The 25,294-nt window shown below is 44.2% G+C and overlaps 1 protein-coding gene across 1 annotated transcript; it reads right to left on the bottom strand.

Annotated features, from left to right (window-relative positions):
- Positions 1–12,310: 12,310 nt before the first annotated feature.
- SHROOM1 (shroom family member 1) lies at positions 12,311–25,082 on the bottom strand. Its single transcript, XM_075164500.1, has 6 exons — positions 22,243–25,082; positions 20,998–21,068; positions 16,648–17,229; positions 16,108–16,258; positions 14,647–14,919; positions 12,311–12,899 (listed from the first exon to the last, which is right to left on the bottom strand). Exons 1-6 carry the CDS (start codon positions 25,015–25,017, stop codon positions 12,645–12,647), a joined length of 4,107 nt encoding a protein of 1,368 aa, XP_075020601.1. The 5' UTR covers positions 25,018–25,082; the 3' UTR covers positions 12,311–12,644.
- Between the last annotated feature and the right edge of the window lie 212 nt (positions 25,083–25,294).

The raw sequence follows: 25,294 nt of genomic DNA, 5'->3' as shown, positions 1-25,294 counted from the left end.
GACTGGCATCTTGATTTTCTCTCACAGAAGCAGCTTGGATTTCTTCTCTCCGTGTCTGTCTTTTTGGATGTTTAGCTAAATCAGTGATAGGCTCTGGCTCCAAAGGCCACCGGATGAAACCCGGCTCACAGACGCCTGTGGAAAGGGAGCTGCCAGGGAGTGTTATAAATGCTGTATGTACCGTCGTGCTGATGTACCGACTGCAAACTTCATACTTAATGGTTGAAAAACCAAAACAACCTCTGTGTGTGTAGACAGGTTAAAATGCTTAAGGTACAGCCTTCTTGATCTGTGTTCCTTGGCTGGAGAGCAGAAGGTCAAGAATTGCATATTCTACACTGTGAACAGCAAGCTGGTAGCTGGCTACTTCAACATGGCTTGTTATATAGCAGGCTTAAATTATTGGAGGAAAGATGCATAGTTTTCTATGATGTTTCAGATTATTTTGGTAACCGAAGAGGAATATTTCTATTAAAAAAAATTGTGTACTTTTTCAAAACAAAGTTTCTCGCTATCAGAAATACTAACATATCTCAATTGTTGCCTAAAGCATTTTATTAGATGAACAGATTTAAAAAAATAAAAAAAACAACCCCAGCACTCAAGTCGCCATGACCTGTCTACCTCAATGTGAAAGCTAGGTTAGCATTTTAAATTTTTTTTTTCCTCTTCCTGAAAGACTTCTTAACTATGCGGTACTAACCACGTGTCTTGATGGTACTGTGAACATTTAAACTTGACTATAGTTCAATCACTTAGTCTGAATAAAAGCCTTGTTGATATTTGATAGTGAAAAACTGAACTGAAAAACTGCAAATTGGATCCTGCAGAGTTTCTGAGTAGCCAACTGGAAACAAAGTTAGGCTCGTATGTCTGATTCTTTTTATTTAAAACTTGGCCTTTGATTTTGACCTATTTACAATAAATATTTATAAAAATTGGGCTTTATGTTATGTTAGGTGTTTCATGATAGAATGTCTGCATGACCTCTTAAGCAATGTTTATCTCAACAGCATGAATCATTGACCTAAAACTAAGTCGTCGTCTTCTTTTATATTATAAACATAATTGTTCTATATATATAGAACTACACGTAGCTCCAAAAAGCATGCTAACTGCAGGTTAAGTAATATACTTGCAGTGAGATTATTATTTTTTTAATTACTATTTGGTTAAAGTTAATGTGAAGAGGCAGAACTAAGAACAGAAACTGTCTGTCTCCTGGGGCCAGTCTGCTAAACCATCACGTTTTCTCTAAAAACATAACTAACGTGTATAATTCAGAGGTGATGAAGGTGATGGCAATACTGCGCTTGCTCTGCTTTTCAGCCCCATCAGGTGTTTCGGTTTCCGTACAGAATCACTTGTTTGCATGCTTTGCTTTTCTTTCCAAGTCAGTGACTTCAGGAATGTTTTTTTTCAGCCTCGAATGAAGCCTAGTACATCTAATTGGCTGTAATTGGCTTCTCCCAAATGCGAGGAATGCTGTAGGACTGTGCTGAAGGTGGAGGCACTGCCCTCTTTTACTTTAAAACGTTCTCCCTGAAGTCCCTGGCATTGGTGACAGTCGTTGGGAGCGTAATCAGCGATTGCAGAGGGGTCTGATCCACCTGCTCTCAGAAGAGACTGGATTATTCTGCATCAGTCTGCTTCCGTATTGAACTAATTAAGTTGTTAAACAAGCATTAATGATCAAGCACCTCATGACTTCTATATCTGGAGTAGGGCTTAAAAAAAAAGAAAGTCCTATTTGCACCTTAGCTGTTGGTGTGACCATTGACCAGCATGGTCATTTGAAACCTTGATTTGTGCTGCACTGTGTCAGCTCACAGAGTTCCAAGAAAAAAAAAAGTCTGCCGCTGTGTTTTAAAAAGTCTTTCCAAGTTCACTGACATTAAACACTTTTTTTCTGTATTTCCTGAAACCACAGAAGCATGTGTGTGCGTTCGTGTTGCGTCTGAGGCGCTGGCAGAACTGATGCTGCCTGGTAAAACCGTTCTGTTTCTGTGTGAATTGGAAACACTCTCCAGTTTGATTCCATCTTATTGGGAAGTTTGTTCATTAGTTATGGATATATGCTTGATACCTATTCAGATCACATAGCTGAATTTTTAGTGCTAATTCTGAGTAAAACCTACTTGAGTCGGAGGCAAAGTTCAAGGATGAAGTGTTTTCTGTTTAAAAAAAACAACCAACCAACCTGTAAAGCGTGGTTATGACTTCACCGTAAGGAAAGTAGGGAGAAGGTTTCGTTGCTCCTGTATTATTGTGTCAAAGGAAAAGCAAGAAGTCACGGCTGAGATAAGGCTTCATTGCAACATGTATCATCAAGGAAATTCTGCACTACTCCTTCCTCGGAGGCATCACAGCGATGAGCTAGTGTGATGGAAAAATGCCCAGCAACAACAGAGCTCTCATCCTTACAGCATTCCCTGGGGAGGTGCTCGGAGGCTTGGTAGGAAGGTTGCAACACAAAGGTGGGGAGCTCGCAAGGTCGGGTGCTGTGGGTGGGGTGGGCCAAGCTCTGCCAACAAGTTTGTGCAGTGACTCAGCTCATTCCTCCTCCTTGTTGAGCAGATTAAGGAAAAGATAGTATTTAGGCAGGCTGTGATTAGTATACCCAGTGCTGTGCGACTTCAGGTGCAAACAAATACTGAGAGGTATTGAGAATGCACTGCTGTAATCTTAAAAGAATATATATTGCTTTTAGTTTGAAGTAGAACCAGTCTGTCGGCCTTTCTGGGTTTTGGTTTCTTATGTGGCCGTTTACACTCTGGAAGGGACACTGTAGGATGATCATGGGAGTGTTTTCCTGGCAGAGACTAAGGCTAGGACTGTTTTACGAATCCCTCAGCTTGATAGATTCTCCTTAATTTCACTGTGTCAAGCCCAAATCTGGCTGAACGCAGTAGGATTTTGACGTGAATGAACAAGAGCTGTTAAGTTTAGCCAGGATGCTTTCACAAGCGACAGAGCCGAGGGGAGGAGGCTCGGGGCAGAGGCTGTGCGGCAGTGTGTGCCACGGGCTGGGCAAGCAGCCTTTTGAACCTCTGGCCCAGCCCAGAGCCGGGAGCTGCCTTCTGCACCATCAAAGCTGATTGCAGGAAAGGATAAAACTAAAAAACCCTAGCCCCCTGGGCTCCGCTCCTGCCCCATGGAGATGGCTTACGTGGTGGGGAAGGCTGGCAGCTGCGGAAGGCTGGCGATGGAAGGTGCAGATAAGGCACAAGACCAAGATTCAGGAGCTCGGGGTTGTATTTTGCCTGGGTTACTAGCCTGCCTACTTGCCATGTCTCAGTTTTCCTGCTATAAAATGGAGATAATCACCTTGATCACTTCTTTAAAGCACACAGTTAGTACTGATATTCCAAATCGAAATCAAGATAATTTTTTTAGACCTCTAAGCAGCACGAGCAGCGTCATCCGCAACCTGTGAATGCTTCGCATTCAGTGGAGTGCCTACGCAAATAAAACTGGCTCAGATTTTAGTTTAGCAGCATCAGAGATCAGCAAAGCTAATGTTTGTCTGACCCTGGTTCAGTCCGCCTTTCTAAAGATAACTCGATTCGTCCATTGCTCGGCACATTTTGTTCTGAAGAATATCAGCTCAAAAACCTGCGCTGAAGAGGTTTGCAAACGAGCTTCGAGCCGTGTTTCTACAGAAAGGGACAGACTTTGTCCTCCCGGATGTGGCTGTTTGAGCAGCGTGAGGCAGTGCGGCCGTGGTCAGGCTCAAATAGTTTTTTGGCCGTTTCCATTCACTTGTGAGTGCCCCATAGAAACACTTGTTCTACGAAAGCCCCGGGAAACGCCGCTCCTGCAGAGGAGTCTTTATGAGATTTCGGCTTCATTGCAAAACCAAGGTCCAGCGGAAGAGTCACTGAATAACTGCAACAGACCCAACGGGAGTTGCAAACACCGGCTGAAAGCAGAGGAGACATTTCGAGACAGTCCCCATTCCCCATTGCTCGTCCCTTCTCCTGCCACTCTGCACGTTTCCACCGTGACCTACATTCCTTAGATGCATTTGCCTCCTGATTTGCATATTAATCTGAGTAAAATGGCAACATGGCAGTTTTTGCTCTTCTCAGTGATTTGTACTAATGTGGGAGCCCCCAAATTAAGAGGGACTTGGCCAGCACGTAGCATGGGCACGAACAGCACGGTGTTTGTTGCAGGGGGAGAACAGGGACCGAGCAGGACAACGCAGCTCAAAAGCTCTGCATCATAATGAGGAACATTCATTTTCTATTACAGTTCCAAGGTTTATTTCACTAATTTATAAGACAAAGCAAATCATTAAGCACATCTAGCCCTTATACTGCGTGTGCAACCGAACCATCACCAAGTGCTGGTCGTTGAACGATGGTGGCTGGTCACCTACTGGAGTGAACTGCCAGAAAAGTCCCATCAGGAGACACTTTCTAATGGCGATGCAGCTGCCTGCAGAGTGTCCTTGCCAAATAACCTAGACTAGTTCAAAAAAAGCATTTAGAGATAGATAAACTGCTCTCACCAAACTCATTCCCCTGATCAACACCGTTACACCTGCGAAGATTTCTAATACAAACCTGCTGTAGAAGCACGCAGTGCAGCCCCCATCGGAAGCAGTCTGGTCCTACCCACTGCCCCGAAAGGGACATTTAAAAAGAAAAACAAAAAAAAACCCAAACGAAAAACAAAAAAGAAAAAAGCCAATTGCACCATAAAGCATTTTTGGGTAAATATGTAGCAACAAATGCTTATGGTAGAAATGCAGATTATACAAGGGAAAGACTGTTTCTCTGTGTAGAACTCGCACCATTCCTCAAGTGGAATAAAACATACCAGCAAATAAGATTTTCTGGCCAATCTGAGTGTATCTACCCAGCACAGGGGCTGGGACAGGATTCACCACAGCAGCTCTGCCAGTAACACCCCCTAAGCTAGCCCGAGCCTCGGCGACTTCTCTAAAAACACACAGGATGCACCCAACCGCTTCTCTCCCGAGCCCCCACCTCGCGTCTCGCCACGCACCCATCATTTCACATAGTTTCTTCATCCTGTTTGGACTGGCCGCCGCAGCATCCTTCCTTTTGCTGGCTGACAGATTTAAAGGGTCTGTGGTGGTGATAACGCCGCACTCAAACCCTGCCCACGACGTTGCACTGTGTGCTGAAAGCGTGCTCGTTTGTGTCGCAATCCTCAGCGGCACCGGCAAGACAAGGTGCTGTGCGGACCAGCACCGCCATGGCCGGGCTGGGAAAGCTCCAGCCTCGCTACAGCCACCGTCCACAGGCAAAGCTGCGCTGCCTCTGTCCATGCAGGTTTGCTCTGCAGAATCTGGATCCTTTCAGCTCAGTACATTCAGTTGTTTTTTTTTTTTAATTATTACTGTGATGAAAAAAGCTCCGATCTTAAATTGAAACAATAATCTGCCTCTGAGCCCAGGCAAAATAGATCCGTACTGTTAATATTAGCACAACTTTATTATGTCTGTTTCCCTTTTTGTGAAGAAAAAACTTCACAACAGCACAACAAAAATGATGCTGGCAGTGTTCAGCTTTCCCTGCCTGGGTAGGACTTTGCTCTGTCTTTGCCCCAGGTAGAGCGTTACTCTTTTTCTTCATCTGAGAGCACAAGTTTCCAGCCAAAGCCAAACCACCGTTTCCCAGGAGGAATTCCCTTCATCCTGTTTCCTTCCTCCACCTCCATCCCCATCACCTTGAGACCCTCCAGATGGGGTAAGAGACCCCAGCTGAGAAGCGCAGCAGGCACTGCGGGCTCACCGCTGACACAAACCAAATAACCTTCATTTTCAGTGAGTAATACACAACGTCCAAATGCACAAGCCCTTGACACAAGGTCGCGGAATCGGGGTGCCAGGCCCTGCCCAGTGCCTCCAGGCACCACAGTTGTCCTCGCCCGCTGCTGAAAGCATCCTGACACCGGAGTGGTCCAGGGAACGGGGGGGCTTCTGCATCCCCGACTGCCAGAAATGCTCTCGCAGAGACCACAGTCCATGAGCTTTTGCCCCATAAACAGCATTTTTAAAGAGTGTGCAGCTGTTGAGGGGAACACATGGAAGACACACTCCACGGCATAGAAATACCGAGACGTTTAGGCTCCCGTGGGGCTCAGACGGAGCGTGGCAGTGGTGATGTGTCACCCGTGCACTGCGCGGTGTGCTGTCGTTCTCTCTGTGATCAGCAGCACTTCTGCGTGCGGCAGATGGTCTCAGCACGGCCACACCAGTAAGATTCACCAATACGGTCACAATGACAAACTGCCGTGGTACAAACAGACTTTCTCACCATGTTTTTTGTGTTGTACTTTCTTCCACCGCTCTCCTGCGGTAGCTTCCCCCTTTGCAGCAAAGCACGACAGCTCTGCTCCAGGCTCGGGTCAGCTCAGGGCTGGACCAGCTCGCTCCTCTCCAAGCAGCCGTCTGTCCGTGCACCTCTGCTCTCTGTTAGAGACTTTTGCCCACCAGTGGGAATCACTCAGACCTCTTTTCCTCCTACCACCAGCTCGTGCTTCCCGCTGTGACATTGGGTGACACTGACCTTGTGCTCAGGAGGGAGCAGCTGGACCCAGAAAGGGGTGCTGGAGCCACCAGCCACCCCATCGGGAGCTGTCATGGGGCTAGGCTCTCAGGAGGGATCTTTTCACAAGTGGTTCCTTCTTGAGGTAGTTTGGGATGTTCTTGTTCTTACATCGTGGGCTGAAGGCCATTAGAAAGACACCTGCCCGTTTGTGCACATTTTTAGAAGTGTCTCTTATTCTCTAAATCAAGACTATCGGTTCAGCCATATCTTCTCTCTGTGGATTTATCTATGAGATGACTCAGCTTCAAGGCTCATGTGACATTTTGGAGTTTCTCTGATAACGTTTAATGCCTCTCTTCGTTCAGCAGTGAAATTCATGTGCTGCTTCTTGTGTGCATTTTGTGAAACCCAGAGGTTGCATGACTCCTACAGCCTGATGATTCTTTAATGTATACATGGGCTCCCTTCAGGCATAGATTAGCTTTGCACTGCTGCTCTGAGTTTATTTTTAAAATTTTATTCAGACGGTTGCCATGAATTCCCAAAGCAGAGAGAACATCCTTCTACTTATTAAATGCAGCTTTCACAAGCACCAAATAGATCTTTTGCAGAGTACATTTACATTAACCCCTGCACCCCTCCATTCCTTAATTAGCTCCACATGCAAAAGACCCACAGCATAATGCCCCAGTGAAGAAAATGAGGCTGGGTTTAAAAGAAAAAAAAAAATTTAAATCCTTCAATTTAGTGCCTGAGAGGCTGAAACAGCAGCTTCTGATCCAGCAGTGACTCCCACACATTGCAGTGGGTGTTAAATCAAACTCTAAATGAGCTGCAATGTCTAAAATCCCTGCAATTGCTGCCAAGACACTGTCAGATGGGCATGATGCACTGCCTGCTTCCACTGGCCACTTGCTCTACCCCTCACCTGTAATGCTTGCCCATCTCTCTGGCTCTAGGCAATAAAAAGGATCTTTTTATCCTGAAATCAGGCCCACCTGCTTTTGCTTAGCAGAACATAAGCTACTGCAGTTTCTTCCCCCAGACTGCTTGTGCGTGGATGGCCAAATGAGTTACAGAGATCGTTCCTGGAACCCCACCAGCCTCCCCGCAGCCGGCACCCCACGGGGGAGATCTAGGCTCTTATATTTTGCCTATTTTACCTTCTTCCTTCTCCTCAGCACTATGATTTTGCATTCTCCTGGATGTGGCTGTAATTAATTCATACAGACAGCTCACCGCAGGTCTCCGATAGCAGTCCTCTCATGGTGGTGCGGTCACATTACCTTCTACCTGGGATGTTAAGAAAGTATTAGGCTTGTAGGCTGTAACAGGAGACTCCCAAGCATTCCGCTGCCTGCAGCTGGGCAGCAGCGGGGATTTCCTACCTGCTCTCCCCAGAGGGTCAGGTAGCAGGGACCTCCTTCATTCCTTACATTCCCCCAACACACTTTGTTTGCATAAGAAGTAGCTCAGCAGGTCTCAGCACTGGTGAACTGCCAAGGCCCTGAAGCTCCTGGAAGCCAACAGCTTTCCAGGGCTCTGGGCAGCAGCTGGGAAGAGCAGAGCATTAAGGCTTCTCCAGTCTAACGCATGCTGGGCAGAGGCAACTCCGTATCATTGCTGGAGAAGTCACAAATGGAAGGCTAGTACGTCATGGTATTAATAGTAATAATGTACATGCACTGCACAGGGTTTCATTTCCATAATCCTTACATTTGCAAGATCTGCTTCCCTAAGACGACCACCAGTTACTGCTATTTACAGCTCAGGTGTTAAATTTGTCTTCTGCCTGTATAGGGTCAGAAAAAACTGTCTGGAGCAGCGTGGGATCACAGTGCTGTAAAAAGAAGGTGATCTGCATTTCTGGCCATCTTGGCTTCTGCGCTCCAAGAGGGAGGCAAGGAAGGCAGAAGAAACGGGGAGCTGCATGAACTCAACAGCAGCGGTGCCGGCTGAGGCCGGGGTCGGCTGCCTCCGCGCTGCAGCGATGGCAGATGCATGCAGGTACCTGGGGTTTTGTTCTCACTGTTGCTGCTGTGGAAGGAGAGGGGAGAGCCTGGGAAGGCTGGAGGAAATCTGTTTACAGAGCTCTTCAGGCAGCTTAGGTTGGAATATGAAGTCTTCTCATGTTATTCCCCAGAATAAAGTTAAGGGAATACCAGCTAAACTGCATGATTTGAAATTGGGAAAAAGCTGCCACATAAGCAATGGTTATTGGTATGGGGATGTAATTAATGTTTTAAATACTAAGCCTTAAAAAAAAGGCAACCCCTCTTTTTTTTCCCCAAATAGGATTCAAAAGCAGGTATTTAAACCATTTCTTGACTTTAGTCTGTACTTCCAAAGACTACAGCTGACCAGAGCGGAACACTTACCTTATGTAAAACTGGCTGAGCTGCAGGATGATCCAAGGTCTCACTCACTGGGACAGCGTCCTGCAAGCCCCCCAAACAAGCCCAGTTTGCGAGCTCTATGTCGGAGAAAGAATTTTAAGTGACTCATTTAAACTGATGTGAAGACAAGAAGATCACCCAGAGGATGCGGACAGCACCTGCCTGATGTGGTCCTCTCTCCCAGCGGCTAAGAAGGAAAGAGCGTTGCCGCTCTAGAGGGAGTTCTCAGCCAGCACATGCCACCTCAGTGCCACCACGCTGCCAAAAGGAGATGCAAGCCCATCTCTAAGAACAGAGAGCATCCCTTTCTCCTGCAGGTAATGGCTGTGATTTTGAGCAACCAAAGAGCCTTTTACCAGTCTCAGAGGTACACAGGGCTGCTCCTAGCTATTAAAAAGGACCCTCTATAAAGCTCTTAAGATGGGACCAGATTAAATCGTTGTTTGCATTTGCACATCAGACTCTGATTTTAAAAGCCCACATCTTAGTATGTTGGTGTGCCAGGAACGCTGCACATGACTTAGGTCCAGTGTGAACTACCACCATTACCTTGGGCTTGGCCTCTGGTAATAAATCGATAGCAAATGATCAGTATCAAAATCAAGACCCACCTGACAATCCAGACCTGCCGGTGCTTTGGAAAGGGGGTTTCTGCTTGCCAGCGAAGAGGTTTCGATCTTATCGTTGTATCCATTTTTCACATTGCCTGAAATTCACAGTTCTAACAAAGTAACAAGGAGCGCAGATATGTGACTTTTTGGAAAATAGACTAAAAGTTATTTCTAACTGTTGCTCTTTGAAGCATACCTGTGAATGCCGGTGTGGTAGGAGCAGCAATCATCCTCCCCATGACACAAAAGACCAAAAAGACAAGCGAAACTAAACAGGGTAGACCCATTCTTTCCCTTAAAAATTCATTAGCTTCAATAATCAAACATTTATTTCCAATCAGGTGGATTTTCCTCAATTAGGAATAATAATAATAGAGTGCACCTTCAAGTCAGGCTTCTCAAATAATGCAAATAGCTCATTTAACATAGCTCATATTTTTTAAATTCTCCATTGATCCCATTAGCATCACTTCTGTTATTTTAAAGACCATTTTCAAAAGGCAGCTTTCAGATTTACATATTAAAAGCCTGTATTTATGGCCTTTTGAGAACCACTGAGCAGATCTACTCACAGGATTTACAGTGTCTGGCCATTTTTCCCCCCATATTATGGCAATAACCACAGTACACACAGCAGCTTGGTCACTGCACTCCTGGAGTTACTTGTGCCCAGTGAAACAGTGTTTTCAGCGTTAAGCACAATCTATTTTGTTCAGATCACTGGAATAAAATGTTAATATTCACTAAACTACTCTTTGCTATATACCACGCACTTGTACACTTTTTTGCAAATACATTTACTGATACTTGGTACACATCATAAAACTGACTTCTGATGCCAAGTCTTTGCAGCCTTACTCAGGTACTACGTTGTTTCTCTTGAAATGTGAGCAGGGCTATAGATACGAGTACTTCTGCATAAATATGCAAACTTAGAACAGAACAATGCTTCTTTGTTGGAGTCTGGACAGCACCTGATAATACACTCGTTTGTTCTGAAGGCAAATACAGGGCAGCTGGCAACCTCAGAGTCTGGCAAGCTATTTGTGCTTTATTGCAGTCATGTAACTCCCAGGCCATGGTCTCAATCTGCTCATGGCCAAGGGCAGCACAACGTACCCTCTTTGGTGCCCTCTTTCAGCAGGCAGGAGCGTTGGCTCACACAGAATGCATACAGTGGTCTCCTTTTCGTACACTGTCATTTCTTGATCAGCTCATTCATGTTGCCCGGTGGGTAAACTGAGATGAAGAACGTGATCGGAGGTAAAACGAACCCAAACCATCAATCTAAACCTATGTCAATTCCCCACCCTGCGTGGCTGTGTGTTTATTGAACATTCATGCAATCCCAAAGGAGAAGATGCCTCAGGAACGGGACAGCTTCTCTCAGTGGTGATGATAGCGTAGTCAGGACACACACCGCTAATAAAACATTTCCTCGTATAGCCTACCATCATGGAACAATGAACATCTATTTTACCTGTGGAAGAAACCTGAGTTCGATTAGTAGCTGCCTTATTCATGGTCTAGGTACGTAGCTCAGATGGAATATTCCTCTCACTGAATACTTAAAAACAAACAAAACACACTCGAATTTTAGGTACAACATCATCACTGGTTTGACTCAACACACAACATTTAAAAGATTTTTACCAAGGGATTTATATAAAGTCTCATTGAAATGAAATAATTTCCTCCACTCGTCCCATCTACCTCACTCTGCAGCAGAGCTTTCCCCCCACTTTCAGCACGCCTTGTGCATGCTGACAATTGAAAACTACTTAAAAACAACCCCCTGGAGGTGCTGCTTGAAAAATAAACACTTCGAAAGCATAGCGAGGACTTTGCAAATGACTGTGAATAAGTTCAGAGTTTATCATTCCCAAAAGTGTTCATTTAAGCTGGCTTCATCACTGATCAGGTCTTCTTGATGCCAATGAAGACCACCCTTTTTTCTGCCCTCATAAGACCCACTACTAATGAGTCTACTGGGATTATGCAGAGCCAGGAAAGGCCCATGGATGGCAACTGCCAAGAAAGAAAATAGGGGGTTTTGGGGGAGAAATATTTGGAGGTGATTCTGCCCCTCTACGCTGCTCTGGTGAGACTCCACCTCGAGTGCTGCGTCCAGCTCTAGAACCCTCAGCACAAGAAAGGCATGGACCTGTTGAAGCGGGTCCAGAGGAGGCCACGAAAATGATCAGGGGGGTGGAACGCCTCTCCTATGAAGAAAGGCTGAGGGAGTTGGAGTTATTCAGCCTGGAGAAGAGAAGCCTTTGGGGAGACCTTATTGCGGCCTGTTAGTACTTAAAGGGGGCTTCTAAGAAAGATGGGGACAAACTTTTCAGCAGGGCCTGTTGCGACAGGACAAGGGGGAATGGTTTTAAACTAAAAGAGGGTAGATTCAGGCTAGATATAAGGAAGACATTTTTTTACAATGATGGTGGTGAAACAGGTTGCCCCGAGAGGTGGTAGATGCCCCTTCCCTGGGAACATCCAAGGTCAGGTTGGACCGGGCTCTGAGCAACCTGCTCTAGTTGAAGATGTCCCTGCCCACAGCAGAGGGGGTGAACAGTCCAAACTATTCTATGATTCTATTTTCTTCTATTACAGTGTATTTTTACTGTGCCATACATATAAACAGTAGAAACGAGTGCAGGGGTTTCACTGAAATGGTCCACAACATTTCCTGTGGCTTTGTGCAATCTCCAATTCAAATTTGAACACCTACATCTTTTTCCATTTCAAACACTCAACCCACTCATAAGAGGAAAATATTTGTATCGTTCTTTTATTGAGATTATGTCAATCTGGAAACAGATGGACAGACAACAAGAAGGGGAAATACATGCCAAGTTAATAGGAGCAACACATCCTATCGGTCATTTCCAAAATGCAGTCTGCTACATACTGTAAGATGCTGTCAGCTGGCCTGTCCAAAGGGGAAGGCACGTCCAGCGTGTGCCTACAGCATCTCCAGAGCATCTAAGCACTTGTCAATACCATCACACTAACAGAATTGCAAGAATTCACCACACTGAGCGCATGGGGATTTCCAGGGAAACGTCACAAATTACGATGTGTAAAAACGGATGGTCTGTTGGCGGGTATTAGAGGGGGATGCTTTTCTCAAGATTTTCTAATTGTTCTTCGAAAAATTTAATCTGCTCTTCGAGGTCCTTCTGTTCAATCAGCAAGGAGGTCTTGACTTGAACAAAGCGTCGGTAGTCCTGCAGCTGCTGATCAGTCAGGTATTTGGCAAGGATACCAGAGACCACTCTTTCCCTGCGATCTAGATTCTCTTTCAGGTCTTTTGCATCTTCCCGCTGTCTAGACAAGAGCTTGTGCCGTTCGTTCAGCGATTGCTAATAGGATGAAAAAACAAAGCAGCACGCTATGAAAACTCATCGTTCCTGGCAGACGCTAGATCTTCATTTGGAAGCCACAGTTGATTTAGTTTAATTACTTCCTCTTGTGGCCTTTGTGTTCCACATGAGTTTTTTTCTCGATTGAATTACTCATTCTTGTGGCTTGTAAGGTAAAGACACCCAGTAAACCCCATCAAGGCTCACTTCTTCCATGCTGCCCTCAGGAAAAAAAATCAATATACTTAACATTCTGGTAATTTTAAAGCATCCTGTATCCGTTTTCATTCAATTAGAAGCTCTTTAAGGCACATACCTTTGCATTTTAGGAGTTGCATGTAGCCAGAGTGCCAATGTCATATTAAAATGATAGTGTGACTTCTATTAAAAGGTACGTGAGATAAAGTAACTTTGATGCAGACAGTAACTGTTCATCAAAGGTTTCTTTTTAACAAACGCACAAGAATCAAGCCTTGCCTGTTCTACAGGATTTTAATACCTTTCACATTTTAGCTAATTGTCTTTCAGCTGTAATGATTTTCACAGGGATAGCACTGCTGGAAAATGTCCAGTTTCAGGACTGTGTCCATAAATATACCACAGAGCAACGGTCACCATCGACACCCTAAAAACGGAGTCAAAGATCGAGACTGCTGGTTTTGCTAACATTGGGGCAATTGCAGTGACTGGGAGATGGTTGTACAAATGCTAGCACATAACCAAGTCTTTATTGAGCATGTTATTCAAATTCTTGAATAAATTATTTTAATTATTTACTATGAAGAGTATAAGCACAACACTAAAGAAACAGCAGCCCCCCTGCCATCCACGAAGTCTGTTGGCCAAAGTCAGCGTGAAATACTGCTCAAAATTATTAATGTTAACACGACTGATGTTTCGGAGCAGGTAGATCCTCTGTATCACACTGCATGGCAGGACTCTCTTGGTGCCCTTCTGCATGTGAACTACAATAAACCTCTAGAGCTACAGGTCGGCAGCACACAGCTCCAGGAAATCCCAGCTTTTCTAATTTCCAAATTAGAGATAACAGCAGGTATTGTATTGATAAAAACATGTCTAAAAGCGATAAGGACAGCAGGAAAGCATCATTCCTGGGATAAATTTGGCTTATCTCCTCTAGCAAAAAAGAGACTTTTCAGACTTGAAAAGATTTCCTGGTGACATGAGACAATTCCTAATTTTCCAGCAAAACTGGCTAGTTGAGTTAAACTACAGGGAATTTTATCTCAAGTCACAACCACATCATCTTCCTGCTTGCTATTGTTAAGACAAGCCCATTAAGTGAAATATGATTTCAAAGGCAGTAATTACTGCATTGAAATTACCAGTGGGGGAAAAAAAACAAAACCAAAACAACAAAAAACCCTCTGAAGCACAGGTTTGGAGCTACTCCACAGGGAGCAGCCTGAGGGTTCAAAGGCCACCCCTCTGGCTCGGGCCCCTCTCAGGGTTTTGCTGCTGCTGCCACCCCAGCACCCAGCTGCAGAGCTCGCTCTGCGCTTGTGTTCTCCAGCAGCGAACCTGTGGTCCGCACCAGAGGTCCACTCTGCTTCGGCCGGGGAGACACAGCCCGTCACGTGGCACTAAACGCTGCCTGGGCAACGGCTGGTTGGGAGTCATCTATAATTTACAACTTTTAGAGCTGTTAGACAAATGAGGTGAGCACAGCCCTACCTGGAAAGAAGCGAACAAAACAAATTAAATACCCTGCTCGCTTGTCACTCACCTTCTCCTCAGCATCTGTATTGCCATTGATCCTCCTCATGGCATTTTGGACTCGGGCAAGGCGGCTGGACAAGCAGAGCAAGAGGCTCACAACCTTCTCCAGGTCGCCAATGAACATCATGTAGCGCTCAAACTCATTGGGCTTGCAGACGTCCTGCACCATTGCCTCCAGCTCCTCGCCTCGCTCGGCGCATTCCCTGGCTTCAGAGAGGACGAGCTCCCTTTCCTCCCACAGGGTCTGCAGCTTTGACCGGAGGCTGGAGATGAGTTCCAGCTGCAAAGGGAAAAAAATCATAGAAAGCAGTTATTGCCAAAGAGAATCCATATCGTTCCTAGAGAATGGATTTTCCTCACATCACCTTTGCCAAATTTTGGACTTTTAAAATAATTTTAAGCTCTAGGAAAGAAAAAGAAAAAAAAGAAAGGTTTTCTAAGCTGTGCTTAATTCTCAAACTCTGAAAAGCAAATTACTGGTAATCGCCTTAACTGGTGATATAATCCCTAGCTCAGAGAGCTTCCAATCAGTCAGAAGTGAACTGCAATAAAGATTACAACATGATGACACACAGTTAGGCTCTAAGAAATGAGCATGAAGTCACAGCTCTATTACCAAGCTTTACAAGAACTGACTAGAATTTCATTTATAATATGCACAGAAAAAGTCAGTTCCACGGGTGATTCAAGCAAGCCACAGTGCCTGAGTAGCGAAGCAAGCAGAGGAGACCGTGCGATACATGTTGATATGGAAAAAGGCCCCGAGACTGGAGCGGGAGAAGAACCTATTAGCTTAGGGTAACGAAAAATATCACCACAAGCACAGCAGGAGGAGTTTCAGGAAGGCAGATTGTCATTACCTGGGATGGAGCATGGCCACGTTTCAACAAGAAAAAACAAAAAAGCAACTATCTAGTTCTTCAAAGCTACGTATTGCTCTTCCAAGCTGCCGCATTTCTATCGTAGTCCAGCTATGACCAAGCTACCTCTGTTCCCTGCACGTGTGGAAATTAATAGGGCACTGCAGTGAACAGACACCGCTGCCAGTTCTCTCATGTAAAAAAATATTTCTTATTTAGACTGCCAGTTGTAATGAATTTTACAGATTTTGAGATCAGATCTGAGTGTTAAATTGTGAGTCAACTGCTGCACAGGAGCTGGCCTTGCAAGGAAATGTATAACCAACCCTGCATCCTTGTTCCGGATACAACCCATCCTGACGGCTTGCTGAAGAGAAGTATGTGGGAGGAGATCTGAATCAAACCAGGATTTAAATATCACAATTTATGATCAATATGCCAATTTGCCAGAACTTCACCTACTGGCAAAAATGGTTTCAAAGTTATCTGTGAAATGTTATTACTGGGATAAAAGTAATGACTAAAAATATCCACAATAATATATGTGACATTAATAATAACTTGACATGATGAAGAAACAGTGGTTCCTCTGATGGTCATCTACGTACTTTTTTAGACGTGATGTCATCTAGGTCGTTTGTGCTGTCTCTGCTCCTACTCAGGATTTGGTTTCCCTTAGAGGTAGGATCTTCGCTCCTTTGCTTGGAGTTGTGTTCAGATACAGGACATTCTTCTGTTGCATCTTTACTACTTTTCCTGCTGTTGGAACAGAAAATAAACACCTTGGCAAACACGCAGAGTTTTGTTCACAAGCATTGTGTTCATGGTTTTATGCATCTTGACTTCAGAATCACTCTCCTCTCTTCTCATAGAAGCAATTTTTCTAAGTTTTTAAAAGATATAAAGCCAAAGATTTGCAGCCCGGGTTTGTCACAGCCCCTTTTAATAAGGTATCATTGAACCACATTTCTTCTGTCATATACCCATAGCCTCAGATATTTCTTGGTATGTAAATCAGAAAGCTAAAGTATTTTGCTAATGAAACAAAAATAAAAAAATATGCTCAAGTCATCTTACTACTAGGATATACATGACATTCATACACTAAAATAGCTTAAAATACCAGGTAATTGGTTTTATCTACTTACTTATTCTCCTGTGCATGCTGTATGTCTCCCTTTTTTCTGTGTGATTTATCCAGCATGGAAATGTTAACAGGAAAAAGACCCTCCATCAGGTCTAGAGCAGTTTTTCTAACAGGATGAGGCATGAGAATATCAACCAGAGAATTGTCTTTGGCAATGATCTCCATAGCAAGTTCCTCGTATCGCTGGTCTTCAGGAGACTGCAGTCTCCTTTTGGGCAGATTCCTCTCTCTCTCGGGGAAAATATCACCTTGGCTATTGCGCACAGACGTGTCCTTTGCAACTAAACCTTTGGCTGTATCTTCGTCTCCGTGGTGAGGCTGAGCTAACGATGCGTGGCAGTATGTTACTTGCTCCTGAGGAGGTGCAGGCTGCTGCTCTGGACACTTTATTAAAGCATTGCCATTCAGAGATTTCGGTCTGCATTCCTCCTCCACCTGAGCATCTTCCTTGCTTCCACTTCTTGGGATAGGAATAGAGGTTTCGGGAGTCAGCTCCTTAGTATCCTGACAACACGCAGGTCCAATTATGTCATTGTCTTTATATTCATGATTCTTACATCCATCTTTCTCAGGATCACAGAAACTATAAGAAAGAAGACACTTCCTTTTGTATCAGACACTTCCTCTACAATAGATATTTTTGCAGACTGTTTAAGCAGCTACAGGTCATTGTCATTATCTTTCCAGCTTCCTCTTTTTATTAAAGATTTTTAAATTCAGATTCCATAATACCTATTAATATTGCTTGGGGAAAAAAGGGAGTATGTAAAATGTCTAGCTGCACCACTCCACAATGTTTGAATCCCCATTAAATTTCTCATTTTCTAATTATGACCAACATACATGTTTTCTGAAATAAACCTGTGGTAAAAAGCGCCCTAAAACGTCACACTGATGCTGTTTGACAAGTGGATGAAAAGTACGCTGCTGCCAGGACGAGACACTTGTGGGGACCGGGGCTTGCAGAGACCTTTACTTTCTCAGGCCACTTCTGGGCACCACCTGGCACTACCAGGAGGACAATTTGCACTTTGCGTTTTCCTCCACCAGCTCTCTTGTAACACAGTCACTGTACTGCAAAAGGGCAAACCTTCGGCGTCTTGTTCCTTACACCTTCTTATTTCTACAGCGAGAATGTCTCAGCCCAAGAGGGAGAACCAGTTTATGCCGTCACTGTCTCCTGTGCATCACTTCTCAGTCCTTCTTAGAGAAGACATCTAGAGAAGACATGCTTCCTTCTCTTTAGGCAAACTGAATACCCACACAGAGGAAACACTGTTCATCTGAGCCTTCTGTTTTGAAATGGCCATTAGACTTAAGTAAAAGTTTTATTAAATCCTTTCAGTTAACCATTTTGAGATCAAACTTCTACTTTTGAGTTGACCAATGCATGTCTGACCCAGAGCTTTGAGTTTTCTGATGCAACACCTCAGAAGAAACTTTGATAGAAAAAGCTACTGTCTGCAGGGCATAAATAATTACATTCATGATGACAGAATAAGTAGATATATGTAATTTAAAAATACACTTTGGACCAGATTTTGCAAGAATATAGAGGGACTGGTGAATAGAAGATGATTGGAGTATCTGTAGACCATCTTCCATATCCATGTTCATGCATACATCCATGTAACTGCTTGTGAAAATAGTCAGTGCATCTGTATATATAAATACTATTGTATTAATCATGACTGAATGAACAAACCAATTTTTATCTCTAGCAAAAATTTTCATAACCTAACAGGATTGTGAGGACACAATAGAGAGGAAAGCTAGAGGGATTAGATGGAAGGAAGATTTATAAACCCCGATATAACTATGTAAACTTGACATATGAGCTTCAGAGTTTTAGGCACAAAGCAAACATTTTCCCCCTCAAAACAGGCATAGAGAGTTCACTGCAGGTTTTGTCCACCTTTGTTTAGCTCTTTCTCTAAGGTCAGATATAAAAGCACTGCAGCAATCGGTCCTTCCCTCCTCTAGGGAGGGAATTTAGGAGAAATTTCTTTACTGAAAGAGTGGTCAGGCCTTGGAACAGGCTGCCCAGGGAAGTGGTGGAGTCACCATCCCTGGAAGTATTTAAAAGATGTGTAGATGAGGCCCTTAGGGACATGGTTTAGTGGACATGGTGTGTTGGATTGACGGTTGGACACGATGATCTTAGAGGTCTTTTCCAACCTGTATGATTCTATGATTCTAAAGGTACTAGTTAACCCTGTCCCTCTGAATGGTGCGAGTCTTTCCTAAGCCATACGTGGAGATATGAAGGTAGGCATTTTCTCCTCCTGAAAGAGACTGGGGCAGTGGAGCGCAATGAAGAGACTTAATGTCTAACAGTGGAGACCGCAGTACCCCCAGTGAAGATACGCACACAGAGAATAGTTTCCAGGTTTAAGAAAATACCAGCAGACTCTGTTGTGCTAGGAAAGCTTCCACATGCTTGGACTATTATATTTAATCCCACGAGCCCCACACTATCTCCAACCGTTGCTTGTCTGGGCAGGTTCCTGACGCAGATGTGGGGGCTCTGTGGAGAGCGTGGCTGGTTGGCAGCTGAGCTGTGCTTACCCAGCTCAAGTAGGCGCTGGCGAGATACAGAGCTTTTCATGTGGCCAAACTAACTATGCTGTGGCTCAGGAAGGAAAGACTTGCTCTTTCTGAAATTCCTTCTTCTCTCATAGTTTCCCTTCTTCCAGCTCTGCTTTGCAGCTTTAACACAGTCACTTTAGCTTTCCATCAAAAAAATGAAGTCAGCTTGGCAAAGGGAAGCTTAATCATAGTTCGTACTAGATAATGACTAACGATGTCACTTAGAGATATCTTATTTATTAGGTGCACCTTTTCACTGCAATTAAAAATAAAAAACTCATTTGACCTTGACTTGAACCACCTGGTTCTGGTGATTTAGTGATGCCCTTAATGCTGGTAAAGCCTTTCCATCAAAAAGGTGCTAGAAATACCCCCTGCAAAACACCACAGCATCGCAATGTGGTGCTGTACTGCAATACCTAAATTAATGTGATGATGATGCAATATTGTGATCATGGGTTGACAAACGTTTATGGAGTGAGAGATGATGAAAAGAAGAGATACAGAGACACCTAAGAAAACTACCGCAAACATTGCCGGGCCTTATTCTTACTCATTCTCAGGCCTCATTGCAATGGGAGGGGGTAGGACCAGCTTGTAGGCTAAACAAACTGTCTGCAGCAGTTATCACAGAAAATGGATAATTATCAGTGAAAACTACCTCAAAATTATATTGTGTAATTGAATGAATGCAAAATATGCATAATAATGTTCTCAAGCTTTTTTCCACTAACCTATGGACACTGTCAGTGTGGGTAATGATCATAGCCTGCTCTTCCTGCTGGTCCCAGCTGGGACTTTTATTTGAGTAATTAATACTGCAAACATGCTCAGTCTAGTCTGGATTTTCTACCACAGCTCAACAGCACTTTCTTGTGGAGGAAAACAAAGAGAAAAAATGAGATACAACTATAACAGAATGAAACCTGTACTTACAGCTATTTCCCAAAGATTATAATCTAAATTAATTACTAATGAAACCAGTTCTGGATTTCTCATCTTTTAATTACTTAGTACATATTATAGAGCTATGATCAAATACATTTCTGATGTTAGTGTTTTGTCCAGAACTTCCAGTGACATTCATGCTGACCTGCTAAGCCTTTTAGCTAAACTAGGAAATCTAAGCAAAACTTCAAAATCTTACTAGAAATACAATTTTTTTCCTAAGATAATCAAGCCCGCAGAAACCTTTGGATCCTTTTGAATGACTGAAACAGTGGAAATTCTATTACTATGCAAGTGTCAGTATCACTGCCTTGTTGAGGCAAAGTTCCTATCTCCCAACCTCCCCCAATCCTCCTCAAACAAGCAAAACCAGTATCGAGAGTTAAATACAAACTTTCTAGTCAGCTATGTGTAAACAGCACAATATTTTTTTCCTTTAAAAAACACACCAAAAGCCCCTACCTACACCACTCTGTGATTACACATATCTTTCAAGACTGGGCATACTGGAGCTGTTGCAGATGCTGTTTTCGCCGGAGCTCAGATGAGGGAGCTGTGAGCTCGGATATCTGAGGAAGAGCGGCTGCCGCAGGGAGAGCAGCTCAGGTATACTCTGCATTTTCCACTTTTGCTCCACACAGTAGAAATGATTTTAAAGACTGCCCCAAAATGAAACAAATAGCGTAGCGGATGAATATTCCCATACGGCACCCGAAGGATCCCAAGACGGAAGGACAGAAGCAACCACGGCTGCCGTTGGAGTTCACACACCTTGGACACAGGCTCTACCTAGGCACAGCCTTCGCAGCCTTACCTGGGGGTGCTGAGACAGCTCTCGCAACGCCGAGACGGTGCCGCTGCTCCACCGGCACTTCTGTAAGTGTCCTGGAAATGAAAACAGCACACTGGGACAACCAGCACTTTCAGACCAGGCAGCTGTTTAATTTTACTCCCGTTTTTGTTATCCCCAGAAACGGAAGCCAACAGTAGATCTCTGAGTAGGTTCACCAAGGTTTTTATTTTTGAGTTTGCCTATCTCTTTTATTAATGAAATTGCTATTATGGTCTTCCTAGGTAGCATCCATCTCTTTTTCCTAGAAAACCAAAGAACAGCTAACGACAAAATATATACTCTCATTGACTCTCATAACAATTCAGAAAGTAGGCAGCATTGGTGGAAGTTTATCAGCCTCTTCAGCTGGGTAATTTTAGTAGTACATTAAATTATTTGTTTTTCTGACCCTTTTATCTTCTTTATTCTCTTTGACAACAATATTGACAGCTACTGTCCTTCAGATTCAGGAGCCAAAAAAGTTGGTCATTTACAAAAATTTCTCTATAAACTTTTTCTGGGATAGTGCTCTAATGGAGTTGCTGTAGTTAACATCAGTGACTGCTGAAACGCAAACAGCGTCACCCTGCATACAGCGCGTGTTCTCCACAAACGCGTCTTCTGAGTGCCAGACCCTACGCACACCCCTCTGTAGCTCTGGACGGGACCCTCACTTGCACAGCGTGCCCCTTGAAGCAGACACTCCTCTTCCTCCCTGCCTTTCCCTGGGCACGTGCTGAACGGTAACAAATGACTCTGCCCAGACCAAATACGCATTTCAGTCAGCTGTTACCAAGTTTCCATCCTTACGCAATTCTCTTGTAACTTTTCACGTTAAAGAACACCTTGTTTGTCTGCAATGCTTTCTTACAAAATACTTTCGAGTAACGAATTATTATATGTTAATCATAAATATTTAACATGTTAAAATTGGTAGCGCTTCTCCCAAAATCCCCCAAATTATTTCTCATGTACACTGCAAACCACAGCATGCATTTTGCTTTCAAACAGCTACACAGCATTTCCTATAGATTAAGCAAATGTGGGTCCTCCTCTGCATCTATCATCTCTCTATTGCATGCCAAAAAAAAATAAAATCAATCAAGTCTTAATTCCTCATTTGATGTTCAACAGTTTTTCATGTGAATAGTCCCACAGTTCTCTACAACAGGTAGATAGTCATAAGTTGGACTCAATCAATAATTACTATCTTAATATCTTTCTTACCTGTGTGGAAGGAGGAGTAGATTTTGATCTCTCGCGAGCTCTCCCAGATGCAGGAGCCTCTGCCTGCGGGAGACTTTCAGCTGATGCACACTTGCCGGCGCAGCTCCCGTCTGCTTCGTTGGGAGACGGGTCGTGCTTCAAGGTCGCTGCACCAGCAGCATCGGAGCTGGGATCGCACCTGCTGGTCACGCTCAGCGGTGGAACAAAAGCCAAAGGAGGAAAAACATCTGGCGATTTTTCTTTAGAGAAAACTTGGCAGAAAACCTCATTGTTTTGCACCTTCCTGCTCCCGTTTGGATTGGAAACCTTGCCAGGAGGCCATTTGGGATGCGACAGCCTCTTCTGCAGGGGTGGCTTATGCAGCGGGAGGTGTTGTGAACTACCTGGTCTTTGATTAATCTTTCGTTCCATGTATTCGATAAGTGCAGTATGCTGGATTTGTTTCAGCTCTGTCCTGGAGATACTTGAACTGGAAAGTGCCCTCCCTCTGTTTTCCAGAGTCCTTCTCCTAGCTGCCACTATATCTTGCTCAGTGGTTTCATCCCTGACTTGACTCCATGGTACTTCCTTATCTGCCAGCTGATCGAGTTTCTCAGGTTCAGAATAACACAGTTTCTTTTGCTCCTTTGTTACCCTTTTCCTTCCCCCTATTCGACCTGTTTGTGGCCTCTTAATTTCTTCATCTCTACTGAAACTTTCCAAGGATTCTAGATGAGAAGGGGAACAAGGAACAGGTTTAGCATCCTCGCTTGCACTGGATAACGAGAAAGACCTAAGGTGTTCAATTGAAGGTCTTTTAGAGGGTTTCTGTCTGAGTCTAATGGGCAAACTCATCTGTAAGTCTTTTCTTTTAAAGGAGGTTTCTCTCAGAACCTTTTTCTGAGCCACTTTAAGTTTCTCTCTATAGTCGTTCTTGAAACTCTCATCAGTGGATGAAGCAGGACTCCCGAGAATGAGATCTTCAGTCTCGAGCAGGAGATCATCAGCACTGCACTGGTGGTGGTGGTTGGTCCTTTGAAGCTGATTGCTTTCCCTTTGTCTCTCTAGGCACCGTGCTGAGGCAGAGTAGCTGCTTGCTGGAAATTCTTTTGGTGAGCTCCCTGAGTCCTCCTGACATTGGGTGAGCTTGTTGTGGTGCAGGATGTTGGTGGTTTTCCCCGCAGAAAGATAGTAAAGCATGGGAGTCGTCTGTCTGGTTATTTGTTCACCAGCAAGATCATCCCGATGCGGTCTTAAGAGCTGTTTTTGAAATTCAGGTTGATATTTCCGAACAGGAGGCTCCTCTTCTTCTAGATGAGTGCTAGGGTCAGGACTGTTGTTATTAGCCTGTTTTTCTTTCTTGACTTCATGTAAAAACTGAGATGTGGAATCTTCCTTTGGTCTGAAAAAAGACATTTGGTTAGTATTGTCATAGCATTGCTTATTTCCCTGATCTGACTCCTCACAGCGAGGGTGTTCCACTTCTACAGTATCGTAGCTGTAGGACAGTGATGATCTCTGCATTTTGGCTTGCTGATTCAGGAGTGGTTCCCTAACATCAATCCCAATTTTTCCTTCAGAGTCATAGCAGTGATTTTCATCTGTACAACTATCCAGCTTCCTGGAAGCATTTTTAATTAGAAGAGCATTCTCCATATATTTTAAGTCACAACTTTCCTCAAACACATCTTGATCCAAGTCTGAATGCAACTCGGCACGGAGTGGGCACTGTTGGCTGGGTTCTGGCACTGCGCTTTGCAGATCTGCTTCTCTGAAAGTTGGCTTACGTACACTGCAGGGATACTGTTTGTCTTCTTGTGTATCATTAACAGTGCTAGGGTTGGTATGCACGGGGTGATAGGACCTGGAGTTCATCTCTTCAGGAATTTTATAAGCATGTACTGAATTACAAGCAGAAAGTATTTTAGGGACATTAGCCACAGAGTCAGTCTTTAAATATTCTTGAAAAATGAATGAAGAAGGTCTCCTGAAAATGTGTGGATTGCTTCTCTTTATAGGTTTTTGGGATGGGCTCCACTCTCCATTTTCCTCCGTCTTTAGCCCCTGAATTTTTGATATAGGTACCTCATTTGTAGAATCACAAAAAGAAAGGCCCTTGTTTTCCAGAGTCTTTCTCCTAGCAGCCACTATATCTTGCTCAGTAATTTCATCCCTGCGTTGACTCCATGGTACGTCCCTATCTGCTAGGTGATTGTCCTGCACGCAAGGAGCTGGCTGCACGCTACACTCACTGTGACTTCCAGAGTTGCGTCTCCCTCTTGAGTTTTCAAGGTGTCTAGTGACTTTATAGCTATCGAGTCGCATGGGAGGAGAAGGTGGAGGTGCAGCCAGAGGCAGCGGTCCCTGATTTAAAGTCCCTCGGGTAGAAGTGCTTTCACAGCGTTCAGCGAGACTCATGCTGTGAGAGTTATGGATGCTCAGGTCTGGTGCCTTGCATGGATGCAGGCATCTAAGGTCAGCGTTTGCTGCACTGAGATTATAAATACCTCTTACATATTCTGAGTCCATGTACGGTACCTGCTCTGGAGGCAAACAGCAGTTTTCACCATAGCACGATGGGGCGGGATACTCGGGAACATTTGATCCCCCTGAGAAAGAGCTGTAAGCAGAGTCTACTCTTCCAGGGAGGTGCAAGAGATGATCCACACTGCCGATCAACTTCACTGGTGAAAGCCGATTACCATTTTCAGGAGAGGTCACAGGCTCTACCAGCTCTCCAATTCTGCCACCTTGCCTGTGAGTCCATCTTTCTATCTCATTCCCAGATGAAGCCATGTTGTAGCATTTCCAGAAATCACAGTCTGATCAAATGTCCACAACCAAGTTGTTAGAAAAGCACATTTTTCTCTGTAGTCACATTCCAATAATATCTAGAAGATCCTAAGAAGAAAGAGAAACATGTGAAAAAGACTCAGTGAGAGGATTCTGATTGCAGTTGGGGAGATCAGGCAGTGAGCATCGCACCCATGCTCAAGGTGAGAACTTGAAAATAGTATTTAGAGTAGCTAGAAGTACATTTCTGGCTTCAGTAATTATCAGGATCTTGGAATGA

Source organism: Calonectris borealis, chromosome 15 (genome assembly GCF_964195595.1).
Source record: "Calonectris borealis chromosome 15, bCalBor7.hap1.2, whole genome shotgun sequence".
Classification (NCBI taxonomy): domain Eukaryota; kingdom Metazoa; phylum Chordata; class Aves; order Procellariiformes; family Procellariidae; genus Calonectris; species Calonectris borealis.
This window is presented reverse-complemented; position numbering and strand designations above follow the sequence as displayed.